The sequence below is a fragment of the Mus musculus genome, chromosome 15 (assembly GCF_000001635.26).
Source record: "Mus musculus strain C57BL/6J chromosome 15, GRCm38.p6 C57BL/6J".
NCBI lineage: Eukaryota > Metazoa > Chordata > Mammalia > Rodentia > Muridae > Mus > Mus musculus.
In genome coordinates, this window is record NC_000081.6 from 74,527,584 (window position 1) to 74,551,371 (window position 23,788).

At 55.0% G+C, this 23,788-nt stretch overlaps 1 protein-coding gene across 18 annotated transcripts in view; it reads left to right on the top strand.

Moving 5' to 3' along the window:
- The window catches only part of Adgrb1 (adhesion G protein-coupled receptor B1), a 73,270-nt gene that overhangs the window by 11,388 nt on the left and 38,094 nt on the right, over positions 1–23,788 (top strand). For 12 of the 18 annotated variants that reach the window (XR_383969.3, XR_003951341.1, XR_875215.2 and 9 more), the window contains exons 2-17: positions 1,347–2,357; positions 10,715–10,876; positions 11,620–11,730; positions 12,124–12,288; positions 12,813–12,977; positions 13,235–13,408; positions 13,947–14,111; positions 14,206–14,307; positions 15,673–15,779; positions 15,925–16,119; positions 16,694–16,762; positions 17,362–17,470; positions 20,037–20,180; positions 20,689–20,764; positions 20,949–21,051; positions 22,431–22,474. Coding sequence is in view for 13 of the 18 variants with exons in the window: in NM_174991.3 (NP_778156.2) it covers positions 1,574–2,357; positions 10,715–10,876; positions 11,620–11,730; positions 12,124–12,288; positions 12,813–12,977; positions 13,235–13,408; positions 13,947–14,111; positions 14,206–14,307; positions 15,673–15,779; positions 15,925–16,119; positions 16,694–16,762; positions 17,362–17,470; positions 20,037–20,180; positions 20,689–20,764; positions 20,949–21,051; positions 22,431–22,474 (2,675 nt within the window). In the remaining 5 variants the exon portion in view is untranslated. Of the gene's footprint in view, positions 1–1,346; positions 2,358–9,320; positions 9,371–10,714; positions 10,877–11,619; positions 11,731–12,109; positions 12,289–12,812; positions 12,978–13,234; positions 13,409–13,946; positions 14,112–14,205; positions 14,308–15,672; positions 15,780–15,924; positions 16,120–16,693; positions 16,763–17,361; positions 17,471–20,036; positions 20,181–20,688; positions 20,765–20,948; positions 21,052–22,430; positions 22,475–23,788 lie in introns of those variants that run through there. The other 6 variants (XM_006520271.3, XM_030248268.1, NM_001359759.1 and 3 more) reach the window with 5 other exon arrangements.

The window sequence follows — 23,788 nt, forward strand, 5'->3', positions numbered from 1 at the left end:
TATGAGGCACAAACAGAGGCTCTGTGAGGACTGTCCAGCTTCAAGCATCCTGGCTTCCATCACCTGAGAAACCTCCACTCAGGTTGGGGCTGAGCCTGGAGGCTGCTGCCTGCTCAGGGGGCCGTCCAGGAAGGACACCAGCATGGAACAGAGCAGTGACTGATCTTTGAACTGCTAGTCAGTTGGGCCCAGGCTGCAGGACACGGAGAGTCCCTGGGTGGGGCAGGCTGTTACATACACAGAGTCAGCAGCGGCAACGAGAATCTGCACCCAGAGGCTGAGAGGGCAAGGAAGGAGGAACCTGGCAAGGACCTCCCTTCCTCCCCTACTGGTTCAGCTGTGGAGGGGCAGTGGGGAAACTGATGTCTCTAACAAGGCAGGTCCGGGCGGTGGTGGTGCACACCTTTAATCCCAGCACTTGGGAGTCAGAGGCAGGCAGATTTCTGAGTTCGAGGCCAGCCTGGTCTACAGAGTGAGTTCTGGGCTGGGTGGCATGCCTCATGCTGAGTCCAGACTAGCTCTCAAGTTTTGTTTTTCCTTCAGGGGTGCATGAGGAGTCACCTCGTGGTGCCAGTCCTGTGGATAGAAGGTTTTTTTCCCAGTGACACTAGGTCATGGTCAGTCCAGGATTTAGGTTATGTTTTCTTCCCCACTTCCTATGACCTTGAGGAAACCACGTGTTCTCTGTGTGGCAGCTTCCTCATCACGAGATGTGGGGTAACCGTGTAGCCACACAGAGCTAGAAGTAAGGTGAGGACACATGAGGCAGATAGGAGAGTGAGGAAGGGAAGCCCCAGCTGTAGTGCATGGGGCAAGGATGGCCATGGATGAGAAACAGGTAGTGAGTGGGTGCTGACATAGCAACACCAGGCACGCCCTTCACCTCCAGGGCTGCATCCTACCTCCTTTGATGACAGTCAGTACCCGGTCCAGGTTTATGGGAAGGTATGTGGTCTCTTGGGAGCCCTGGGAAATACCATGGTGACCTCTCTCCTCTTCCCTCCTGCCTGCTTTCATGCCTGTATGATTGACAGATTTTCAGGAAGGAAAAAGGCCACTTAGCTGGAAGGGAAGGTCAAGAGAAGGTCTGAGGGAGCCAGGCTTCTACTCCTAAAGGCCCAGAGAGAGTGAGCAAATTCAGGGCCCATAATTAACCAGGCACGGCAGGCAGTAAAGGTCCTTACTCAGGAAGGGAGAGGAGGGGGTCCCTTGGGTTGGACCACTGGCGGAGACAGAGGAGCAGGTGGACAGAGAAAGTGTTATACTGTGCAAAGCCTCATGCCTCACTAGACCTACTAAGTGACTGCCTCTTTAAGCCCCTGAGACCATGTTTTTTTTTCTTTCAGCTACCATTGGAAGCCACAGGCAAACACCAGGAGCCTGGACTTTAGGAGTTATCGCTGCTTCCACTGTCTCCTGAAACCCTGCCCTGCCCCCACCTTGCCTTCACCCAGCCCCTGCCACTGGCTCACTGCCCTGGACGGCCCTGCCTGCTGCCGGACCCTGGCATGTCAAGGCCTGGCCTGCACTTGCCTGCCCAGCCCGCGGAACCCCAGCGGCCCCGCGAGCTAGGATGAGGGGCCAGGCTGCTGCCCCGGGCCCCATCTGGATCCTTGCTCCACTCCTGCTGTTACTATTGCTATTGGGGCGCTGGGCGCGCGCTGCCTCTGGGGCAGACATAGGGCCTGGGACAGAGCAGTGCACCACGTTGGTGCAGGGAAAGTTCTTCGGCTACTTCTCGGCGGCTGCTGTATTTCCGGCCAACGCCTCACGCTGCTCTTGGACCCTTCGCAACCCGGACCCTCGTCGTTACACGCTCTACATGAAGGTGGCCAAGGCACCTGCACCCTGCAGCGGCCCCGGCCGAGTTCGTACCTACCAGTTCGACTCTTTCTTGGAGTCTACACGCACCTACCTGGGTGTGGAGAGCTTTGACGAAGTTCTGCGGCTCTGCGATTCCTCTGCACCCCTCGCCTTTCTACAGGCCAGCAAACAGTTTCTACAGATGCAACGCCAACAGCCACCCCAAGACGGTGACCTCGGACCCCAGGGCGAGTTCCCCAGCTCTAGTGACGACTTCTCCGTGGAGTACCTGGTGGTGGGCAATCGCAACCCCAGCCATGCTGCCTGTCAGATGCTGTGTCGCTGGCTGGATGCCTGTCTAGCCGGCAGCCGCAGCTCACACCCCTGTGGCATCATGCAGACTCCCTGCGCCTGCCTGGGTGGAGATGTTGGAGACCCTGCTTCCAGCCCCTTGGTCCCCCGTGGGGACGTCTGCTTGAGGGACGGCGTAGCTGGTGGCCCTGAGAACTGCCTCACCAGCCTGACCCAGGACCGGGGTGGGCACGGCTCAGCAGGTGAGTGGAATCCAGAGAACCTTGTACAGTTCTGCAGCAGATGAAATGAGAGCGTGAGGGAGAGTGCAGTCCCCGAGGCTGGGGTCTGTTCGGGGCAACTCTTTTGTCATCCGGGTTGAGAGACCATGTGTAGAATTCAAATTGCCAATGGCTCTTCGTTCCCAGGATAGAAAGCCCAGCCCACATAGGGCGTGGCATGTGAGTGAGGGAGGGAAGAAAGGATCCGTAGCCAGTTTCCTCAAGCCACTTCCTCGGTTTAAATCTTCCACATGGGAGCACACTAATCTTCAACAACGACATTTTCCAGCATCCCTAGGGTACAGTACCTGGTGTCTGGGGACTAAAGTGGAGGTCAGCACCTCCCCAGGGTGGCGCATGGGAGCACGCATAGACAGAGTACTCACAGGGCTGTTGCCAGGAGGTAAGGTTTTGGGGCTCAGTGTAGCATGTCTATAGCAGCTGCCACTGAGGTGTGATAGTGAGAGCAGGGACACAATGCCATCCTTGGCCAGTGACCACAGGAAGAAGACACACTACCCAACAGTATGTAGCCATCCCAGGCAGAACCAGGGTATCAAGGACACCCAGAAACCCAGTGTTGAGAAAACCATTACCTTTACTCATGGGCTGGAGACCTGAGGACAATGGCCTCAGGATGGCAGGGTCCAGGCCTGATGGGGATGCAAGGGGTTGATGACTGGTCATGGTGCTAACAGTGTATCTTTATGAGTGTCGTATCTGTAACAAGAGGTAGGCCCTGCCTGCTGTGTGACCTGGAGGATAGCAGAGGTAGGGCTGTCCAAGATTTGAGCTGGAGAAACGAGCTGAGTCAACATCAAGGGGACATTGGGGAATAGGAAGACAAGTCTATTCATTGATGGTGTGTAGGGCCAAGGCAAGGCCTGACTGAGAACCTGATGCCAGGAGATCTAGAGTGAAATGCTGACGCCCGTAGGGCATCCCTCAGCCTTAAGCGTTTCAGAGGCCACAAGGCCATTCAGGCTGCAAAGGAATTTTCTAACCCCAGGCACATTTCTGGTCAAGGCCCTATGACAGGTCCCAGGTCTGGATCTCTGTGAGACCTAGGCTGAGGCGACCTCTTCAGGGTCCTCAGACGAAATTCTGAACATTCTGTCATTGTGATGGGAAGAAAGGGTGGAGGACCAGCCTTCCTGCCGTTTAGGCTGGAGGTCATTGTGACCTTGACAAAGGCGGGTTTCATTGTGTGACAGGAATGGGAGTGAGACCAAAGGGAACCCTGGAAGAATAGAGAGATGGGGTGGGAAGATGCAGGAGGATGGGGCCAGCTGTCACAAGCAGACCTGGCCATGTACCATACTCTGCCACTCCCCATCATTTAACCACCGTGAGCATTGGTTCCTACATCTGCAAAACAATTCTTGGGGTTGCATCACCACTTGATTTTTATTTGTTTCTGACTGGGGCCACAGTCACACCCCCTGGGCAGCAGCCTGACCTCAGTGGAATACTGGGGCAGCTACTGTGCCAGGGAGCTGCTGGATGTTGCTCTAAACCCCTTGGCCCAGCTGCCAGCAGCCAAGGCCTTCAGGGCTGGCATGATAGATGCTGGAGGCACCAAATGGAGGTGCTTGTGTGCTATGGGGCCGGGGGCAGTGTGTAGCTGCATTTATTTCCTGAGGAATGAGTATGTGAATGCCTTTGCTGCGGGAGCCGTGAAGTGGCCAGGTTTCTCTGTGGAGTGTTTACATGACCTTGAGAACAGAAGGACTTTGGGAGGGCTTGGTGCAAAGGAGTGAGGTACCGGGACTCCTCACAGGAGCCTGGATGGGGAGGTGGCTGGTGTTGGCCTGGTCATTTGCAGTGGGAAGGAGGAGGGAGGAGGAGGAGGAGAGGTTTGGTGCAACTGATGGACTGTGGATAAAAGGGTGTGGAGGCAGGAAGAGCAAGCCTGGCCCCATCAGGAATGAGGACATCCATGTGGGACAGAGGAAGCAGGACTGCAGATGCAGCTTAAGGACGATTCTAAGGGCAGAGTAGAACTCGAGGCTGAGACGTGTGTGACCCAGGTCGTAGGGTATGTGAGCATAGCCCTGGCCCCTGGTGAATGTGTACAGGCCCAGGCTAGAACATCGGCCTTGGAACCCCACTTTGGAGTCTTGGGTCTGACCCTGGCTCACCTGTGTTTCTAGGCCAGCCCAGCCCCTCAGTTCTCCTCTCTGGGGGCCTGAGAATGCCTTCTTCTGTCTCTGTGAGGGTAAGAGTGGGGTGAAGCAGCCAATGGCGAAGGGTTGGTGTTCTTGTTTATTGCTAGGCCCACTCTGGGGACCTAGGAGCAGAGGCAGACAGAGGCAGGGGTGTGTTCAGGTTGAACTTGGGCAGTTTGAGCATCAGGTCAGTATATGGATTCTGACAGTGTTGGCAGGTAGTACTCAGAGGCAAGTGGGAGGAGGTGTGTGTGCATGAATGTACATATATGAATTGTACATGTGTGTATGGTAGGGTGTACTTTGTGCACACATATGTACATGCATACATATGTGTATGGTGGCTACACCCATATATGAATACATATATAGTGTATTTTGCACATATGTGTTCATGTAATCACATGTTCACATGTATAACACATGAAAACCCAGTGGGTATACCGGTTTGATTATTGTGTTTGCAGTGTCTTGCATTTATATATGTATACTCTCATGTATGTATGCCAGCATTGTGTGAGCCCACATATGTCTTTGTTTATTGCTAGGCAGACTCCTAGTAATACGCCAAAAAATTTGTATGTGTACATGTGTGAACATGTGGGTGTTTATGCAGCACATTGTAACTGTATATGTGTCTGTGGGTGTATGTATATATGCCAGGTATGTATGTACCCAGCACTGAGCATGTAGGCTTGTGTGTGCATGGTGAGTATGTGTATGTGTATCCAGGGTGGGCTCTGTCTGTTTGACTTGCTTGGCTGCTGGTCTATTGGAAGATAGTTTGGAGAACACAAGGGCTAGGCCCCAGCATATGAGGCAGAGGGTGCGTTCTCATGTGTAGGGTAGACTGACCACTCAGCTCACATAAGGTGCCTGCATCCTGCATGCAGACTCTGTCACTTCCTGGCCGTGGGAGGGGAAGGAGCCCAACGGTGACAGCAATGGCTGTCACTGAGTGCAGACTTTGTTCTAGAAGTGTCACCTAGAGGTGAGTTCCTGCTTCCTATGGCCATGAGTTAGGCCCCAGCAGACGCTGTCCCTGCCTTGGTCATCTTTTCACAGTTGCTCTGCCTCCTGAAGATCCCTCCTTAACCCCTCCCTAGGCTCTCCCCTGTAGCATTGTGTGTCCTGCCCAGTAAAACACCTTTTCCCTTTCTGCCTTCCCTGACAAGTATCACTTTCAAACATGCCGTACAACTCCTCCAGTGGGCCTCTTACTCACCGCCTATGTTAATATGTGAGCAACACAGACACTGGGCACACCCCATTCATTGATGCTTCCCAAGTGTGGAGGACTGGGCTTAAAGATGGCACTCAGCACATGCTTGTGAAATCGGGCCAGAGGTAGTAGGTTACATAGCTTGTAAGAGAGGACTAACCGCAGACTACCAGGTGACATCCTATGCACTGAGCTCTGCCTCGGTGGTGGCAGTGGCTAAGGACGCAAGTTAGGCAACTTTTCATGCTGAGTCAGGTTGTGCAGCTGACTCTCCGCTCTTGACTGCTGAGCTCTGTGCCCAGGGCCTTTGCCCTCACTGTCTTCTGGGAGCGGGCAAGCTTGGGCACCCATCCCCTCCTAAGTCAGGCAATGTCCAGCTGACTTGGAGAGACAGCAGGCATCCCACTGAGTGTGTGGCCCGATTTCAGCCCTGCCCTCCACACAAGGCCTGTCCAAGTGCCACATGGCCATGTCACACGTTGGATTCTAGGCTAAGGCAACTGTGCCTGCTGCCTAGTCTTCTAAGGCTGCCAGGCCCTCGTACCAACTCTTGTTATGCACTGTCCCCAACTCCCTGTCTCTCTGTTTCCTCCTCCATCTCTCTCATGTCTCTGCTGCTGGTGAGATGAATCATTTTTTCTCAAGGGCTGCTTTAAATATTCATGTTTTAATTAAAGAATATTATTGCAGAAATGACATGTAAGATAATGAAAAAGCAGGATTCTGGGGGGTGGGGCCTGGGAGTTCCTGGGAGTCTGTGAGTGTGTCTCTGTGTGTTCTTGCGTGTCACTGTGTGTCATCGTGTGCTGCTGTGAGTGTGGCCCATGAGCCCTTGTATATCTCTCTGAGTTTGTCCCTGTGAGTGAGTGTGTCCTGTGCCTCCCATGTGTTCCCATGACTGTGTTCCTGTGTTTCCCTGTGAGTATCCTTGGATGTATATGTTCATGTGAGTGTATTCCTGTGAGTGTTATTGTGGGTGTGCATTCCAGCATATATTTGAGCCCTAGTGTGTATGCATTGCTAAATGTGTCTGTGTGCACTTGCCTGAGGTGGAAGGCTGGGTTGAGTCTCCTGGTTGAGTCAGGGTGTGCACATATGCTACACCGTCCTAGGAACCCTGGAATGCCCAGGGGCTCATGACTTCCTAAAGACTAAAGCAGATCCCCTCACTGTGCCTGCAGCCCTGGTTCTCCTTGGCCAGGGATTCCCCCAAATTCTATGCATCTCTGTCCCTCAAGACACCCAAGAGGAGGTGAGGCAGTGTGTAGCAGTAGAGGCTGAGCCTAGGGGGAGCCTCTAGGTGTGGTTTGGGCTTCATTGGAGTTTGTAGGGGTGACGAGGGTAATAGAGAGGTACCATGGTCCACTATGAAGATTCTGTTGCCATCTTGGCTCTGTGTGTGTGTGTGTTCGTGTGCACATGCACACACACACATTTTAGAAAAATATAGAAAGCAGGCTTAAGTGCACATCATAGACAACTCTCCTAGAAGGAAAGAACAGGATAGGGTCCTGTGGAAATGCTGGATGTGGTGAGTACCATCACCCACAGGGAAATTCCCATGTGCCTTAGCTCATACTGTGTCACCTGTCTCAGCTCTGTCCCAGAACTGCACCTGCTTGGACAGGAGCAAGAAGTCCTTGTGACCTGAACTTGGGTCATGCCTCCCACGATGATGGGAGGAAGGTCAGCAGCCTCTGCCACCCACTCTGCTAACTGAGAGGACAGAGGCCACTTGTCTAAGGTCTCCAGCATAGACTAAATGTTTTGAGCCTTTAAATAGGCCCCATCTCAGGACAGGGAACACCCAGCAACAGGAATTTCCTACAGATGTGGCTTGCTTGCTCATCTAGTGCCTTGTTTCCCACCCCTGAGAATTGGGGTTGGGACAGTACTCGTTTGTAGAGTTTGCCTAAGGGGGCTGTGTGGCTATGGGGGATCAGGGAGGCCAGGGCTGCACAGTCGACAGTAGACTTGGTAACTGCTCTCTCCATCTACCCTGGGATCTGAGTGCTGTTCCCTGCCAACCCTGACAGTTGCTGGCAGCTTGCAGCTGGCTGAATCAGGATCTGCCCAGTGAAGGGCTGCAGGGACAGGTTCCTCCGCAGCCCCTGCTTGTACCCTTAGTGTCTCCCTTGTTCCTGGTCCAGGAGCTCCAGACTCAGCTGTTGGGACCAGTGTCTAAGTACTTTGTGACAGTCCTGCTCCAGCTGGGTCCTGGGGGGTGGGGGTAGGGGTGGGGGCAGGGGTCTTGCTAGCCCTCTGGGCCAGGACTGTCCCTGGATCTGCCATGAGTGTCTGGTGAGCCAAGTGGCAATGTGCAGGAAAGCTCTGCTGTTCGACCTGCTGGAGTAGGGATCCCTCTGCTGGACGAAGTTGGAAGTGCATGATTCCCCTCCTCCAAAGGGGATCCCAGGAACTGGGGAGAGACTGGCTGGGGGAGGAGGGATCTCTTTTCTTCTCCCCATTTCGGCCCACTTGGGGTGCAGGATCAGGGGAACCCACCACCTTCAAGCCAGGGCATTAGGGTGGGAAGAGTACCAGAGCCTCTTCAGTACACACCCTCCCTCCTGGGTGGCCGGCCTGCCTGGCCGATAATTGGCTCTATTCATGCCTGTAATGAGATGGAAATGAGGCCGCCAGACAGAGGAAGCATTGAGCTAGGAAGAATGACAGCTTCTTTCCGGGCCTGGAGGGGCAGCCCACCCCTGAGCCCTGCCTGCTCCTTCACTGCCCCCTTGTGCCCACCCAGCCCAGACGCACCTCTGTGTCCCCTTGTGCCCTTCACTGGCCCCGGGGCTTCTTCCTTCCTAAAGCTCCCTCTGGCATGGATGCTTTCAGTCTGGGCCAACATTTATCATGTCAGCTGTGTGTGAGGACACACATTAAAAATGAAAATGATAATAAAAACAGCAGTTACCATTTTCTGAACATTCATTAGTGGAAGGAGTGTGGGCCACGTTGGGGAATCAGTCTGTGGCTGAGATCAGGGCCCAGTATGTAATGGAGGATCCGGGATCCTCTGCCTAGCATCCAAGGATCAGGGACAAGTGTACAGGGCCAGATGCTGGTTTGTGACCAGGGCGAAGAATCAGTAAATGTCTAGGATCAGGGTTTAGTATACAACCACAGCCAGGACTCAGTGTATGACCTGGAGCAGGGTTTAGTGAGACCAGAGTCAGGGCTGGGCCAGAGGAGGGCATCTATCCTCAGTCACAGGGTCCCCTCTCCCCCAGCTTCTGATATGCCCCACCTCTTCTCTCCCCTCCCCCTCCCACATCCTCACCACCTGGGTCACCAAGGTAACCAGCCCCGAAATAGTGGGTGTTTTGGCAGCTGAGGCCTAACCTGGGTCTATCCTGAAAGGCTGTGTGCTGCAGTAGTTGCCATGGGAACTGAGTGGCATCCTCCGATTAGCCCAGCTTGGACACCCTCTCTCCCACCCACTGCCAGTTTTCACATCACTCAGGCTTCCTTGTGGGGGCTGGGCTGGAGCAGTGAGGGGGCACACGCAGGATACAGAACCCTGACCCCACCCTGGGCCTGCCTCAGAGACTCCTGGCTCCTTTGTCTGGAAGCGCGCAGTGGGAATATGGCTGCAGCAGGTGAGACTCCTGAGGCTAGAATGCTGAACCATGGTTGGTCCTGGCAGGTGGCCTTCCTGGGCTGGCGGGTGGGGCTGAGATCAGGAATCAGATTTGGTTCAAGACCCAGAGTCTGACCTGGTTGAGCTGTTCCTGCTTGTCCTGAGCTAAAGCATGTGACCAGCGGCCTCATAGCGGCCACCTGGGCCTGTCCTGTGAACAGCTGCTGTCCTGTCTTTCCTATTATGCATGTGAGGCTGTGCTGGAGACTTTCTGCCTGCTGCTCTCAACTTTGTCTTGGTGGGGGTATCATGGTGTATCTTTTCCTGTACCCTAGTTGTGCCCTTGACCCCATCCCTGGGACCTTCGGGTGAAGGTGAAGATGGTATTGATGATATAGCTACTACTCAGATCTTGCAACCCTGACTCCCTAGCTTGGCACCTTGGCAGAACTGGAGGTTTGGGGGCTCTGCAAGAGGCATAGGAACCTGGAAGGTGGCCCTCCGAGTCCTACCCATCTCAGAAGAGTGAGCGCTCACTCACTAGAGGGCCAGTCACTCACTGGTATCCCAGCGCCCCCTGCTGGTCCATCTGAGCACAAGCAAGGGACGCTGGGCCAGCTCTAGCGGTGGTCTTTTCCAAACCCTCTCTTTTGGGCTCTTTGGGCAGATGATAAGGCCCAGGGAGATGACCATGATCCATGGGGCCATCAGGCAGGTTCGTGCACATTCTGGAACCCACCATCTCTAAGTTCTCAGCTCAGACAGGGCCTCTTTCTACCATCGTGCCAACCAGGTTGGCAGCTCAGAGTGGCCTAGACCTGCTTTGCCCAGTAGGTGGGCGGATCTGTAGTCTAAGGGAGGTTCCAGGCTACCAGTAATGGGAGTGGCTGTTCCATACCCTGGCTCTGAAGTGAAGATGTGGAGACCTTGGCAGTGACCTCAACTGAATAGGAATGCCAAGGAACAATCTCGGGGGTTTGAAGACAACAACCTCAGGGGTTTGACCGCCCATGGAAAGGCTGGATTCAGGTGTTTCTGAATGGTGGCACACATCTGTCACCAGTCCTCACACTAAGAGGCAGCATGGGGTGAGCAGGAAGTGACTATTTACTCAAAAAGTCAGCCTGGGACCACGGTAGATACTTATCCCAGACCTACCTATGACCTCCTGGCTCAGGGCAGACAGCAACTCTCTAAAGGGAGTTGGGACCTGGGGGCAAAGTTTCCCATGACCTTGCCCTACCTTACCGTCTACCCCTACCAGACCTCGTTTCTCCTTACCCTTTCAAAGCCTGTAGCTACCCTTTCGGGCCTCTGCCTACTCCAAAGACGGCAGAGCCCTGAGCTTCTCTTGTTCCCCCAGGTGGCTGGAAACTGTGGTCCTTGTGGGGCGAATGTACGCGGGACTGCGGGGGAGGCCTGCAAACTCGAACCCGCACTTGCTTACCCACCCTTGGTGTGGAGGGCGGAGGCTGCGAGGGCGTTCTGGAAGAAGGTCGCCTGTGCAATCGCAAGGCCTGCGGTCGTAAGTGGGCAGGGCAAGGGTGGGGCTGAAGTGGTGGGTGGGGCCAAGTCGGGGAGGAGTCAAGGACAGAAAGGGGCAGGGTAGGACGTCAAGGGGAAGAAAGTAGGCGGGATTTTGAAGAGAAAAACTTGGTTGGGGACAGGGATGCCTTAAAGGCGGAGCCTCGAAGGCCCTGCCTAACCCTGACTAGGTAGGATCTAGGAGGAGGCAGGGTACCTGGAGCTTGATGTGGGTTCCGATTTTTCAAGCAGTGGGCACAAGCAAGCCGCAGTCAAGCCAGTGAGCTCCAACACGAGAGGCCTCCGGGATGTATTTCTCTAATAAGGCTTTCTAATGACCTCATGAATTTTTTAGCTGCTTCCATAAAGTTAAATCAAGTTCTAATGAGACTGTCATTCTTCCGGTTTTGTTTTGCTTTTTTGGATGCTCTTTCCTGAGGAGACAACTCTACTCAGGAGGCTGGGGAGGACCCTGTGTATCTCACAGGGAGGGAGGCATGGGATATTGGGCAGGAGGAGGCAGCAGACATTCTAAGGAGTTGTCCTATAACCCGGGAGGCTGAAAGAAGAGGCAGGAGCCTTAGAGAGTGGGCCCACAGTGGCCTGGTGTCAGGGAACATGCTCTGCATGGGGCTGTCCCTTGGGGTTAGACTGCTCTGGTGACAGTAGGTGACAGTAGGTGGCCAGCTGTGTCCAAGGACAGAGGGAATCCCCCTGGGATGCTGACCTGAGCCCATCCCACAGCCACTGGGCGCAGCAGCTCACGGAGCCAGTCCCTGAGGTCCACGGATGCCCGGCGACGTGAGGAGTTTGGGGATGAGCTGCAGCAGTTTGGGTTCCCATCTCCCCAGACTGGTGAGCTGGCAGGGTGGGTAGGACTGGCCTACACATACCCCAAGGCAGGGAGGGGAGAGTGTTGGCTTCTGGGACCAGGTCAGTAATGGCCACTAGTTGCCACTAGTAATTCTAGTAACTTACGGCTATAATGCATCTCATCTAGTTTGTACCAGACTCCTGCTCCAGGCAGACTGGCTTAGGGGAGGCTGATAGGAAAGTTAGAACCCTGCCCCAGCCAGACCCAGACCTTGAGGAGCCCAGCTAGTGGGAAAGTAGGTCATTTTGAGACCTACAGAACCTCAGCCTGTGCCCCCAAACAAGGTCCTGTCTCCCCAATGGTTATCCAAACCTGGCACTGCCCTACGGGAAGGGGAACGGCAGGTCCATGATGCTGCAGGACTGGACCCACAGGTGACCCAGCAGCTGAGGAGTGGTCCCCATGGAGTGTATGCTCCAGTACCTGCGGTGAGGGCTGGCAGACCCGCACCCGCTTCTGCGTGTCATCCTCGTACAGTACTCAGTGCAGTGGACCTCTGAGGGAGCAGCGGCTCTGCAACAACTCAGCCGTGTGTCCAGGTGGGTGGGGCAGAGCCTGGGATGGGTAGGTCAGAGCCCAGGGTGGGTGGGACAGAGCTCCAGGTGTGTAAGGCAGAGCCCAGGATGGGTGTGGCAGAGCTCCAGGTGGGTGTGGTAGAGCTCCAGGTGGGTGGGGCAGAGTCCAGGTGGGTAGGGCAGAGCCCAGGTGGGTGGGTCAGAGCACAGGGTGGGTGTGGCAGAGCCTAGATGGGTGGGTCAGAGCTCCTGGTGGGGTAGGGCAGAGCCCAGGTAGGTGGAGAAGAGTCCCAGATGGGTGGGGCAGAGCTCAGAGGGTGGGGCAGAGACCAGGTAGGTGGGGCAGAGCTCCAGATGGATGGGGCAGAGCCCAGGTGGGTGGGTCAGAGCCCAGGGTGGGTGTGGCAGAGCTCAGGTGGGTGGGTCAGAGCCCAATTGGGTGAGGTAGATTCTCCAGGTGGGTGGGGCAGAACCCAGGGTGGGGCTAAGGGTGGTGGGGTGGGGCCTCTGCGCAAGGGGACCAATTGTGGCTTCCTATCTCTCCATAGTGCATGGAGCCTGGGATGAGTGGTCACCCTGGAGCCTCTGCTCCAGCACCTGTGGCCGTGGCTTCCGTGACCGCACTCGCACCTGCAGGCCCCCTCAGTTTGGAGGCAACCCCTGTGAGGGTCCTGAGAAGCAAACCAAGTTCTGCAACATTGCTCTGTGCCCTGGTAGGTGAGAGGGAGTGAGTGGCAGGGGGGGTGGGGTGGGAGATGGACCCAGCAGGCCACTTGCCGGTTGCGGGACCCAGCTTGATCCACCTCAGGTTCATCTCAGGGTGCTCAGAGGTTAAAACCTCAGACCACACTAGTCTGAGTAGTCCCAGGTGGGTTGTTGCATGGTGCCCCTGGGGTGTTCTTATGTGTCCCAGGCCAGGCCTTGGGGTTCTGGGTATTCACACCAGCTTCATGTTTCCTTCCTCCCCCGGGCCGGGCAGTGGATGGAAACTGGAACGAATGGTCCAGCTGGAGCACCTGCTCTGCCAGTTGCTCCCAAGGCCGCCAGCAGCGGACCCGAGAGTGCAATGGTCCTTCCTATGGAGGCGCTGAGTGCCAGGGCCACTGGGTGGAGACTCGAGACTGCTTCCTGCAGCAATGCCCAGGTCAGAATGCCCTCTCAGGGCTCAGGGGGACAAAGGGTGGGGCCCACTGGGGAGGTATAGCCGTTGGGGGTTGGTGTAGGGTGGAAATGGAGCTGGAGTTCAGGTGACGGTGTCAGGATGAAAGTACAGGGTGGTGAAGGTAGAGTTGGGGTTAAGGGTAGGTGGACAGGTCAGGGTGCAGGATAGGGCTTGGGGGTCAAAATACAGGACGAAAATGGGGGTTGGTTGCAGTTTAGAGTGGTGGGGGGGGTGAAGTGTTAAGCAGGTTCAGGATGGAGTCATGGAGTAAAGGTGACAGGGTTCAGCTGCACATGAGATCCGGCTTCTTTTCAGAGTCAAGCTGATTTCAAACCTCTCCCCCATTGATCTCAATTCTCTGTCTCCTCATGGCTCTTTGCCCAACACTCCTGTGCCTTTTGTCTCTGTCCCATCCCTATGTCTCTGTTTCTCTATATCTCCCTGACCCCACTTCCCTACTGATCCTGGGCCCTACCTGCCCTTCCTGCCATCTGTGCCCTGTGTTTGGCCACCCTTGCAGTGGATGGCAAATGGCAGGCCTGGGCCTCATGGGGCAGCTGCAGCGTCACATGTGGAGGTGGAAGCCAGCGACGGGAGCGTGTCTGCTCTGGGCCTTTCTTTGGGGGAGCAGCCTGCCAGGGGCCCCAGGACGAGTACCGACAGTGTGGCGCTCAACGATGTCCTGGTGAGACCTTTCCCACTGCATTCTGGCTCAGAAGGATCAGGAAGAACTGAGTATCACAGCCCCTCACCCCTGTCTACCTCATGGCCCCTTGCAGAGCCCCATGAGATTTGTGATGAGGACAACTTTGGGGCCGTGGTCTGGAAGGAGACCCCAGCTGGAGAGGTGGCTGCAGTCCGGTGTCCCCGCAATGCCACAGGTAAGAGTAGTTGTCTGAGAATTCCTTTCATCTTTGGACAGCTGTCCCCATAGGCCTTGTCTGATACCCAAAGCTCGTGTTGCTCCTGGCATCCAGGACATCATGCCAACTATTGTGTCCTGAGTCCATGCATAGCAGGGCACATACCAAGCCTTCTGCTCGAGAGGTCTCTTTGAGTATACACAGCTCTGTGATCCTTCTACCATTGCCCCTGAATAGCGGGAAGCAGGCAGAGAGCAATCAACATACCCTGGGTTTGCAGTCAGCAGGAGGGCCGTTGCCTTTGAACACCAGTAGTTATAATCCTATGTAAGCCCGGGGGCGGGGGGGGGGGGGTGTGACGGTACTTTCAGAGAATAAGAAAAACAGAATGGGCGCCATGGGAAAGGAGCCTGCCCAGCCTCATGCACTGGTCTTGAATGTCACTTTGATAGCATGTGGGTAGTTTCTGTACCTGGGAGGCCTCTGGGAGGGAGGTTGGGAGTCCAGGTCAAACCCCGACTCTGCTATCTTTCACTATATTACTTTGGGGAAGTGAGTTGGTTTCTCTGAGCTTCAGTTTTCTCCTCTATAGCATGAGGACTTGGGGTGAACCTTTGCATTGGGCTGCTTGCTGTGGGCAGTGGGTAAATTGGCCCAGAGGAACAGGGGAGGTGGTGGGTACTGAGTGTTGAGAACCATGCTTGCTGGCCCCATCCTTGGCTACACCTTCTTGCTGGCATATAGAAACAGAAGAAAGGCAACACTCATCCCTCACGGCGCCCTTCCCTGGCCTCTTTCTACATTCATGGTTACACCGTATTCTCCTCATTTCTGCATCAGGCCACCCTATGGTTCCTGTCTGGTAACAGGGCTTGAAACATCCCGTGTGGTTGTCTTCACGTATTTATATACTCTTCTGTCCCTGCTCAGAAGTCTTCTGGGGGCCCTTCTCTCTGAGAGTGGAGCTTTGTGTTTTGGGGTGTTGATTTATTTGGTACCAAGTGGCCCCTAAAGGCTGTGTCCAGGGCCAGGAAGCCACCTGAAGTTCTGTGAATGTGTCATGATATGGCCAGGGTCTAGAGGACAGCTGTCCCTAGGTCTCTAGATTGCAAGGGACTCCAAGAGTGGCTCTGGCTGACCCCAGAAGCCCCTGGTTGGCTGAGCATCCCACCCTCACACAGCAAGGTTCCTGAAGATAAGGTACTTGTTAGGCCCCCCAGGATCTGGAGTAGGGCTGAAGTTTGTGGCACACAGGAACAAAGCCAGCATGGCCTGTTTCTAGGTCCCTGGGGTCCCAAACAGAGCACTTCTGCCTGAGGGTTGTGGGTAGGATCCCCAGAGCTTCTTGGTGAGCAGTCATGTGAGGAAAGGAGGTTTCTCCAGGCCTCATCCTGCGCCGCTGTGAGCTGGACGAGGAGGGCATCGCCTTCTGGGAGCCGCCCACCTACATCCGCTGCGTCTCCATCGACTACCGGAACATCCAGATGATGGTGAGGTTGACCCCAGGGGGCTCCAGGAAACCATCCCCACTCTTTGGACACTCTTTGGATTGGGGGCTGTAGGAACCTCCATGCATTGGAGGTCCCTGGCCCTGACCTGGCTGTGACAGCATGAAGCTCTTTTCTACTTCCCCAGACCCGAGAACACCTGGCAAAGGCTCAGCGGGGGCTGCCAGGGGAGGGGGTCTCAGAGGTCATCCAGACACTGCTGGAGATCTCACAGGATGGCACCAGCTACAGCGGCGACCTGCTCTCCACCATTGATGTCCTGAGGAACATGACAGAGATTTTCCGCAGGGCTTACTACAGCCCCACGCCAGGGGATGTGCAGGTGGCTCGGGGTGGGGGAGGAAGGGACAGCTCCAGCAGGGGACACTTGGGGAACTGTCAAAGGAACCAACCTAGACCTCAGCCAGAGATTAAGTCCCCAATGCTGAGTGTGAACTGGGCTGTGACCACATACCATAATAATAAGCTTTAAACATGGTCACACACTGAATCCCGGCCTGGTCATAGGATGGTTTCTGTTCCAGGTCATGTACTGAGTCCTGATTCTGGTCACAAACTCTGACCTTAATGAAAGTCTGGGTCCTGTCCTTCGTCAAAGGTTAAGCCTTGACCCATGTCATACTGGCCGTAGATTAAATCAATCATGCTGGAATCTGCTCACACACTGAGCCCTGGCCTTGGTCATATATACACCCTCACTCTAATCGCATACCGAGCTTTGATCTGTTTCTGTCTACACTCTGTGCTCTAATCCTGGTCACTAACTGAGTCCTGATCTTGGTCATTGGTTGAGTAATGGTCCTAGTATAAACTGAGCCTTTACCCTAGCCATAGGCTCAACTGTGATCTTCCTCATGCACTGATATCTTGTTCCATTTCTCTGGTTCTAATTCCAGAACTTTGTCCAGATCATCAGCAACCTGCTGGCAGAAGAGAACCGGGACAAGTGGGAGGAGGCGCAGCTGGTATGTGTAGAGGTCTGGCGCCCTCAGTGCTAGCCACAGGATCAGGATAGGAACAGGCAGCTCCTGGCCCTCTACACCCCAGGCCAGCCGTGGTGGGGCCTTGCTGGGTCTTCTCAACCCTGCTTCCTGTTGGCTGCATGACCTTGAAAAACACCCTTTAACCTTGTGGGTCTTGTTTCTCTATCCCTGAAAAGGCACAGTGGCTATTCCCTGGGGGTAAATGAGAAGAACTGGAACTGTGCTAAGATCACTGGGTGTGTCCCGGGTGGGGTGGGGTGATGGCGAGTCTTCCCCATCTGCTCTTTGTATTCCAGCTGACCACAAACCTGCTTTCACACGAACCCCAGGGCAGGAATCCTCACTGGGAGTATTTGGAACACTTTCCCTTGCTCCCGATTAGGATCCCCTGTGGTGTGCTCAGCAGCTTCTCTGATCTTGTCCAGAAAATGCAAGTGGACACTTAGAAGCTAGGAGCCTGCTACCCTGCTATGTGAGGGAATGACCCATAGGGCCCAGAAAAAGAGGTAGCAGAGGAGGGGAGAAGGAGGGCAGCACAGCATCTTCCCCAGCTTAGGCTTCCCTGCCTCTCTCCATCTCAGATGGGCCCCAATGCCAAGGAGCTCTTTCGGCTGGTGGAGGACTTTGTGGATGTCATCGGCTTCCGCATGAAGGATTTGAGGGATGCCTACCAGGTGACAGACAATCTGGGTAAGTCCCTCCATGACCCAGTCCTGTGACTCTTGGCAGAGTCTCTGCCTTATTTTTCCCCCTCATCTATAAGATAGGAAATCACCACACTCTTCTGCATCCACATAGTAGCCTGGGGCTTAGGTCGAGTTTAGAGGGGTGATATCAGGAGCCTTTTAGAACCTCAGACTCAGGCAGGGACCTGGAGATCTCATGCCAGGGACACATTCAGGGATCCAGCCACCCACGGGGTTGAAGCTTCCTTCCTCCTGTCACCCCAGAGCCACCTCTGCTGTTTTTCTGCCCTCCAGCTCTACAAAGCCTAGGTGTAGTGGGGCAGGTTTGCCGGCTTGCTGTTTCCTCCTTCCTGTATCACGAGTGGAGATGTAGACTGGGCAGTGGATCTGAGGGTAGCTGGTAGCTGTCCTCACAAATATATACTAGTGCTTGGGGTGTTTCCTGATCTAGGCTCCAGCTCTGCGTCCCCCTAAGGAGGGGACTCCAGCCCCCACCCCCCACCCCCAGGCTGAGTCTCCCTCAGCAGTTGGCTTTACTCTTCCACTGGCTATCTCCAGCTCATTCACAAGAGCACTGACTCTGCCCCCAACTCTTACAGCATGAGACTGATGTTTTCTGGCCTTGGACCCCACTCCACCCCAGACAGATACCTGTCTCTGCCCTCCTTCTCATCTTTTCCTCCACCAGGTTAGACTGGCCCTTTGTACTGCAGGCCAACTGTGTCCCTTTTCCACAATAGGCCTCTTGCCTACCTGACCCTCCAGCCAAGACTCCAGGCTCCATGGGCCTTTAGTGTCATGACTTTCCAAGCTATGTGCCCCTGACCTCATTCTTTCAAGGCCTGAAAGCCAATTGGGCCAAAGCCCCCAGTGTCCATCTGAGCCTGCCATTCCAGGTCCAGAGAAGCCCTGACATGCCATCCCAGGCATGTCCCTAAAATCCCAGGTCTGAGCCCCTGATTCTGCCCCCCCCCCCCAAGAACCTAGGAGCCGTGTGCTTCTGCCTCTGTGTCTCCCTACCTTCCACCCGTCAGGGTCATCTTTCAGGGGGTCGCTGCCACAGTCTGATCTCACCCCACTGCTCTCTGCCACTTCTAGCATCTTTCTTCCCTTTTCTCCCCTCTCCCTGGGACATGCCCCTCTTTTTCCTGTCCCCTGGGGTTTATGTAGAGTTGACTCTGCAGGGGGCTTCCTGGCTACTCTGTATGGAAACATCACACCCACTTTGTTGTCACCACTAACAAGCCATGCCTCCACTCCATGTCCACACCCAGAGGGGTCTGCTGCCCACACGTCCTCAGCATATGTAATGGCCCTGCACACAGGCTCAGAGCAAGTGCCAAATGAGGTTGTCTGCTCATTTTCCTGGGAGGTTCTCAGCACCAGGAACCAGCTCAGTGCTGGCATTCACAGGAAGGTTTGCCAGTGTCCATGGCCTCTGGTAAGGCAGATGCCTTATGGACCACTATGGGAGAATCCTTGGGCTCCCAAGGCCTCAGAGTCCCAGGAGGGCAGGGCCAGGTGGGGAGGCTGCTGAGCCTGGCCAAGCAGGGTAGGTGGCACAGAGCAAAGGTAGAAAGGACAAGGAGTGTGCCTGGGAGTGTGGCCCAGAGTTCAGCAGTTACTGCTCTTCCATAACTTTACACGTAACCCCAGGTTGTGGCAGTGGTTAAAGGGTAGAGTGTTCGCTGGGAGTGGGTTACAGAGCATGGAGGGGAGCTGGGAAAGCCACCTCTCTTACAAGGGCCCTCCCTCTGTTCCCAGCCCTGTCCTCCTGGGCCTTCAATCACTGGACCAGTGTGTATGTGCTAGAGGAAGACAAGGTGGCAAGCAGAGAGATCTAAGATGTCATCTGGGGTAGAGAGGGGACCGTCCTGCTGAGGTCGGTGCTAGGTTGGAGCCTGGTCTTGCGTGAACTGGGAGGGCTCCAAGGACAAGTTTCCCCTGGCAGAGGCTTCTCAGGCTAGGCTGCAGGAGAGTAACACCCTACCTGACTACTCTGACTTCCCCCTTCACACCTGCTGTCCCCCTCTCACCCAGACAGAGAGACCCTACGCCTGAAGCTCAGTCACCTCAGTCACCTCACACACACTCCCCTGACCCCCACCTTTCTTGATAGAGGGAGAAGAGGCTGGAGAATGGGGCTCAGAGTTGACCCATGACCCCAGTGAGCTGGGAAGCAAGATGGGTGCTTAGCTCCTGTGGATCTTTCTGTGCCTGACCCTAGTGACTGAGCTTGAGTCTCAGTATTCACCAGACCAGACAGGACCTGGTTGGATCTGAATCCTCAAGATAAGACTTCCTGTAGGAATTCTGGCCTACTGTCTCCTACAGTCCATCTTTAGACTCTGGGGATTTTGCTCATATGGGAGTGGGGGACTGCGGAGCCTGGGAGTTAGGGTCTACAGGCTTCGAGCTCATGCTTGACAGACACCTGGCCATGTGGGCCCTGCCCACCCTCAGCCTCAGGAAACTCATGCCATCATCTTGCACCAAAGCCTACTGCCTCGGTCCCAGCTGCCACTCCAGGTAGGTGATGCTCCGTTTGTGTCACCCCTACCCCGCCTCAGTGCTCAGCATCCACAAGCTTCCGGCCAGTGGGGCCACCGACATCAGCTTCCCTATGAAGGGCTGGCGTGCCACCGGAGACTGGGCCAAGGTGCCAGAGGACAGGGTCACCGTGTCCAAGAGTGTGTTTTCCACAGGGCTGGCAGGTGAGGCTTGAGAATGGGCTGGGCTGGTGAAGAACCAGGGGCCTAGGACCTGAGACTTATCAACCCGAGATACCTTCTTGTAGGGTTCCATTGTCTCCAGTGACAGGGAGTATCCCGGGTACTCCTGATTATTCCCGAGGCCGTCCCCTTGCTAGAAGCTCTCCCTTTCCTCCATGGGAGAACATAGTAAGCCAGAAGGCTAAGCAGAGTGCAAGGGGTTGGATGGATCACTCAGCAACAAGGACGCAGCTTCCCAGGGGGAGAAATGTATCCTGCCTGCCCATATCTCTTGTGAGGTCACTTGAGGAGATGAGCTAGTTCTTTCTCCCCATATAAGTTCAGGTTGTTGCCCCAGATTCCAGCCGCACCACTTGCATCTGTGGTGGGACATGCCTTCTCTTGTCAGGACCTTGGACATGACCGTATAGATGAGACAGTGGAGGCGACTGGGGCAAGGTGCAGGGTAGCGGGCATTAGCAGGGTTAGGGTAACGTGTGCTCCCTTCCAGAAGCTGACGATTCATCTGTGTTCGTGGTTGGTACTGTGCTCTACCGAAACTTGGGCAGCTTCCTGGCCCTGCAGAGGTGGGTGACTTGGAAAGGGGATAGCCTGAGCTCCTACAGGTGACCAGTAAGAGACTGATAGGCTGGGCATGGTGGTATAGGGGGGCGGTGTGCAAATCACTTCCTGAAACTGGGGCTGGACTACAAGGCTGGCTCAGTGCCACCCCACACCTCTGAAAGCCTTTGCTGCTTTGATATCCCCCAGGAACACAACTGTCCTCAACTCTAAGGTCATCTCCGTGACTGTGAAGCCCCCGCCTCGATCGCTGCTCACACCCTTGGAGATCGAGTTTGCCCACATGTACAACGTGAGTGCTGCCCACGTGTTTGGGTACCCGGGCACCTTCATCAGTTCTGAGTGCATCCCCGTACACTCCTCTCAGGCAGTAGCTTTTGGGGTCACAAGCAAAGTGGTTCTCTCCTGAATCCCAAGAGAGAAAGACAGTCTTCAAGCACCCAGGGCAATGTAGCAGGTTGATGTGGATCCTGAACGTTATCCCATTTCCGACCTGCCCCCTAACCCTGATCCTGTGCTCTATGCCTCCACTCTAGACTCTGATCCCCAGAGAGAATCTGCTTACTATTTCTTGTGCCCATGACCCAGGATCCTGAGAGCTGTGTGACAGGTTATCTACCCCAAACTAGGTCTCCAAACCCCTAGGAGTTGCTCCCTTCCCTGCCCAGGTTGCTGGGAACATGTGAGAGCCACCTTCTGCCAGAGTCAGGACTGACCAGCAGGCTCCATCATACAGGGCTTCTTGGATGACAGTGCCAAGAGCGGATGCCAGGCCACTACTGCTGTGTGACCCTGGCAGGTCCCCAGCTCCAGGGATACCTTGGAGTATGAGGAGGCCTTAGTGGCTGTCAGTCCTCTTGTATGACTTTTCAAAGACTTGAGCTGAAGCTCCTGCATCCCACTGTCTCTGCTTCCGGTTGGGTTGAGTAAGAACCCCAAGGGGGTAAGGCAACTGCATTACTCAGACAGGATATGGCAGTGCCAGGACCTATCCCTCAGGCCCAGGGTGGGGGAAGTCTCGGGAAGAACTCAAACCTGTCCTTTGTTCCTTTGTGACCTTGGGGGAGTTGTTTACCCTCTCTGCACCTTGACTCCCTTCCTTTATCAAACATGAACAAGTGATTTTCGTGAGTCTTCAAGGCCTATAGCTACTGTGAGCATAGACCGATCCCACTGTAGTGGCTACCTTTTCTCCAGGGTTGAGCCAAGTAGCTCTCACAGGGATGGGGCCCTGCAATGCTCTTCAGGTCCTGATTCCAGGACCAAGGACAGAGACAGGGCCGCTTCCCCTCTTTCCCAACTCCTTTAGGCACATCCACCACTTCACCACATGGGGTCCGGACAGGAACTAAAGCCTTGTGTTGGGCACTGGAGAAAGAGAGGGAGAGAGGGGGAGAGAGAGAGAGAGAGAGAGAGAGAGAGAGAGAGAGAGAGGGAGGGAGGGAGGGAGGGAGGGAGGGAGAGAGAGAGAGAGAGAGAGAGAGAGAGAGAGAGAGAGAGAGAGAGAGAGACTTAAACCCACTCCTCTCTGCTCTGAACTTTAGGGTTTTTTTTTCCCCCTTACACAAGGAATGGCACCAACAGCATGTGTAGGCCCCCATGAGTGGATTCAGTGACCCAGTTTGGGGCTAAATGTGGCAATGGCCCTGATCTCCCTTCCTTATCTCTTAGGGCACTACCAACCAGACCTGTATCCTGTGGGATGAGACAGATGGGTAAGTTCTTTTGGGCTTCATAGCCCTGGGGCCCTAGGATGGTGGGAAGAGCTTGCGGCATGCTTGGGTAGTGAAGGGCAGGTTTACCACCATTCTCTGGACCTCTGGCCTCTGGTACATCTACATGGTCCTCCCTTTCTGCCTGCCCAGGTCTGGATTCAGAACCAATTGGCTTGCCCTCCTTATTCTCCTAGGAAAGTCCATGGCTCGGAGAGGAGGGCTGGAGAGATGTGTCCTAGCTAGGTGCTGAGGTCAGGCATTCGGCCTATTCTCCCCTGGTGTTGGGTTGGGTGCAGGTATCAAACACTAAGAATCAGGAGTGTAGTTGTGTGGACTAAGACAGCTTCAGGGTTTGAGGACCCCGAGACTCCAGCCAATCAGGGGAGGGAAGGACTCCAGGTATCCCTAGCAGCATATGACCTGGGCCCTGTGCTCAGGCTTTTTCAAGGACAGAGTGGCCACCAGCCTGCTCCAGGGCACTCTGTCAATGAGTGGGGCCTCCTGGCTGGAATAAGAGGCCCCGGTGAAATGAAAGGGATGTGTGGAGGGACCTCTTGAAGGAGAAAGTATGTGGCAGGCTGGAATAGTGATGGTGGAAGCCAGGAACTTGCTAGGGTTGAAGGCCTGGGGAAGGCCTGGAGGTGGGGCTGTGTGTGCCTTTTGGCTTCGGCATGTATTAAGGATGATCTCGTTGGAAGTAAGGAACAGAGACCTTGTCCCCTTCCCCTGGATGGGTGGTATGGGAACTCAAGTGGTCCCAGGTGCTGGCAGTATGTGCAGCAAGCCTAAGTACTGTGGGTTACCCAGTTATGGGTGTGTCCTAAGCATCTGGGAAGGTCTCCCAAGTGACTGGCATGGGAGCTGAAGAAGGTTCCGAGAGAGGTGCAACTGCAGCATCGGCAGGAAGGCTTGGCGGGGTGGGGCGGGGGTGGGGGGCTCAGGGAGGCTGAGGAAGCGTGAGCAGGAGGCAGGATAGAGGGGTGCTGGTGGCTAACAGTTAGCTATTGTGTGGGGACAGTTGTCTACCACAGTCATCTTCTGGTGACTGTGACCACTGATGATAGTCCTGAGGTCCCAGTTATTATTTTCTGTGTCCCAGGGAAGAGGAACAGTGCACAGTAGAAGAGTTGATCCAAATGAGTGTCAAATCCTGTCCTACACCAACAGGAGGTCAGGACAGCAGCTTGTATGGCAAGTTTTTGAGCAGGGGCATAGTAGCCTCTGTGTGTGTGTGTGTATGTTGTGGGATAGGCTGATTTCTACACAAGGTTCTGGCAAGCTCTATGTGGTGGGTGTGTCTGAGGAGCGACTAGC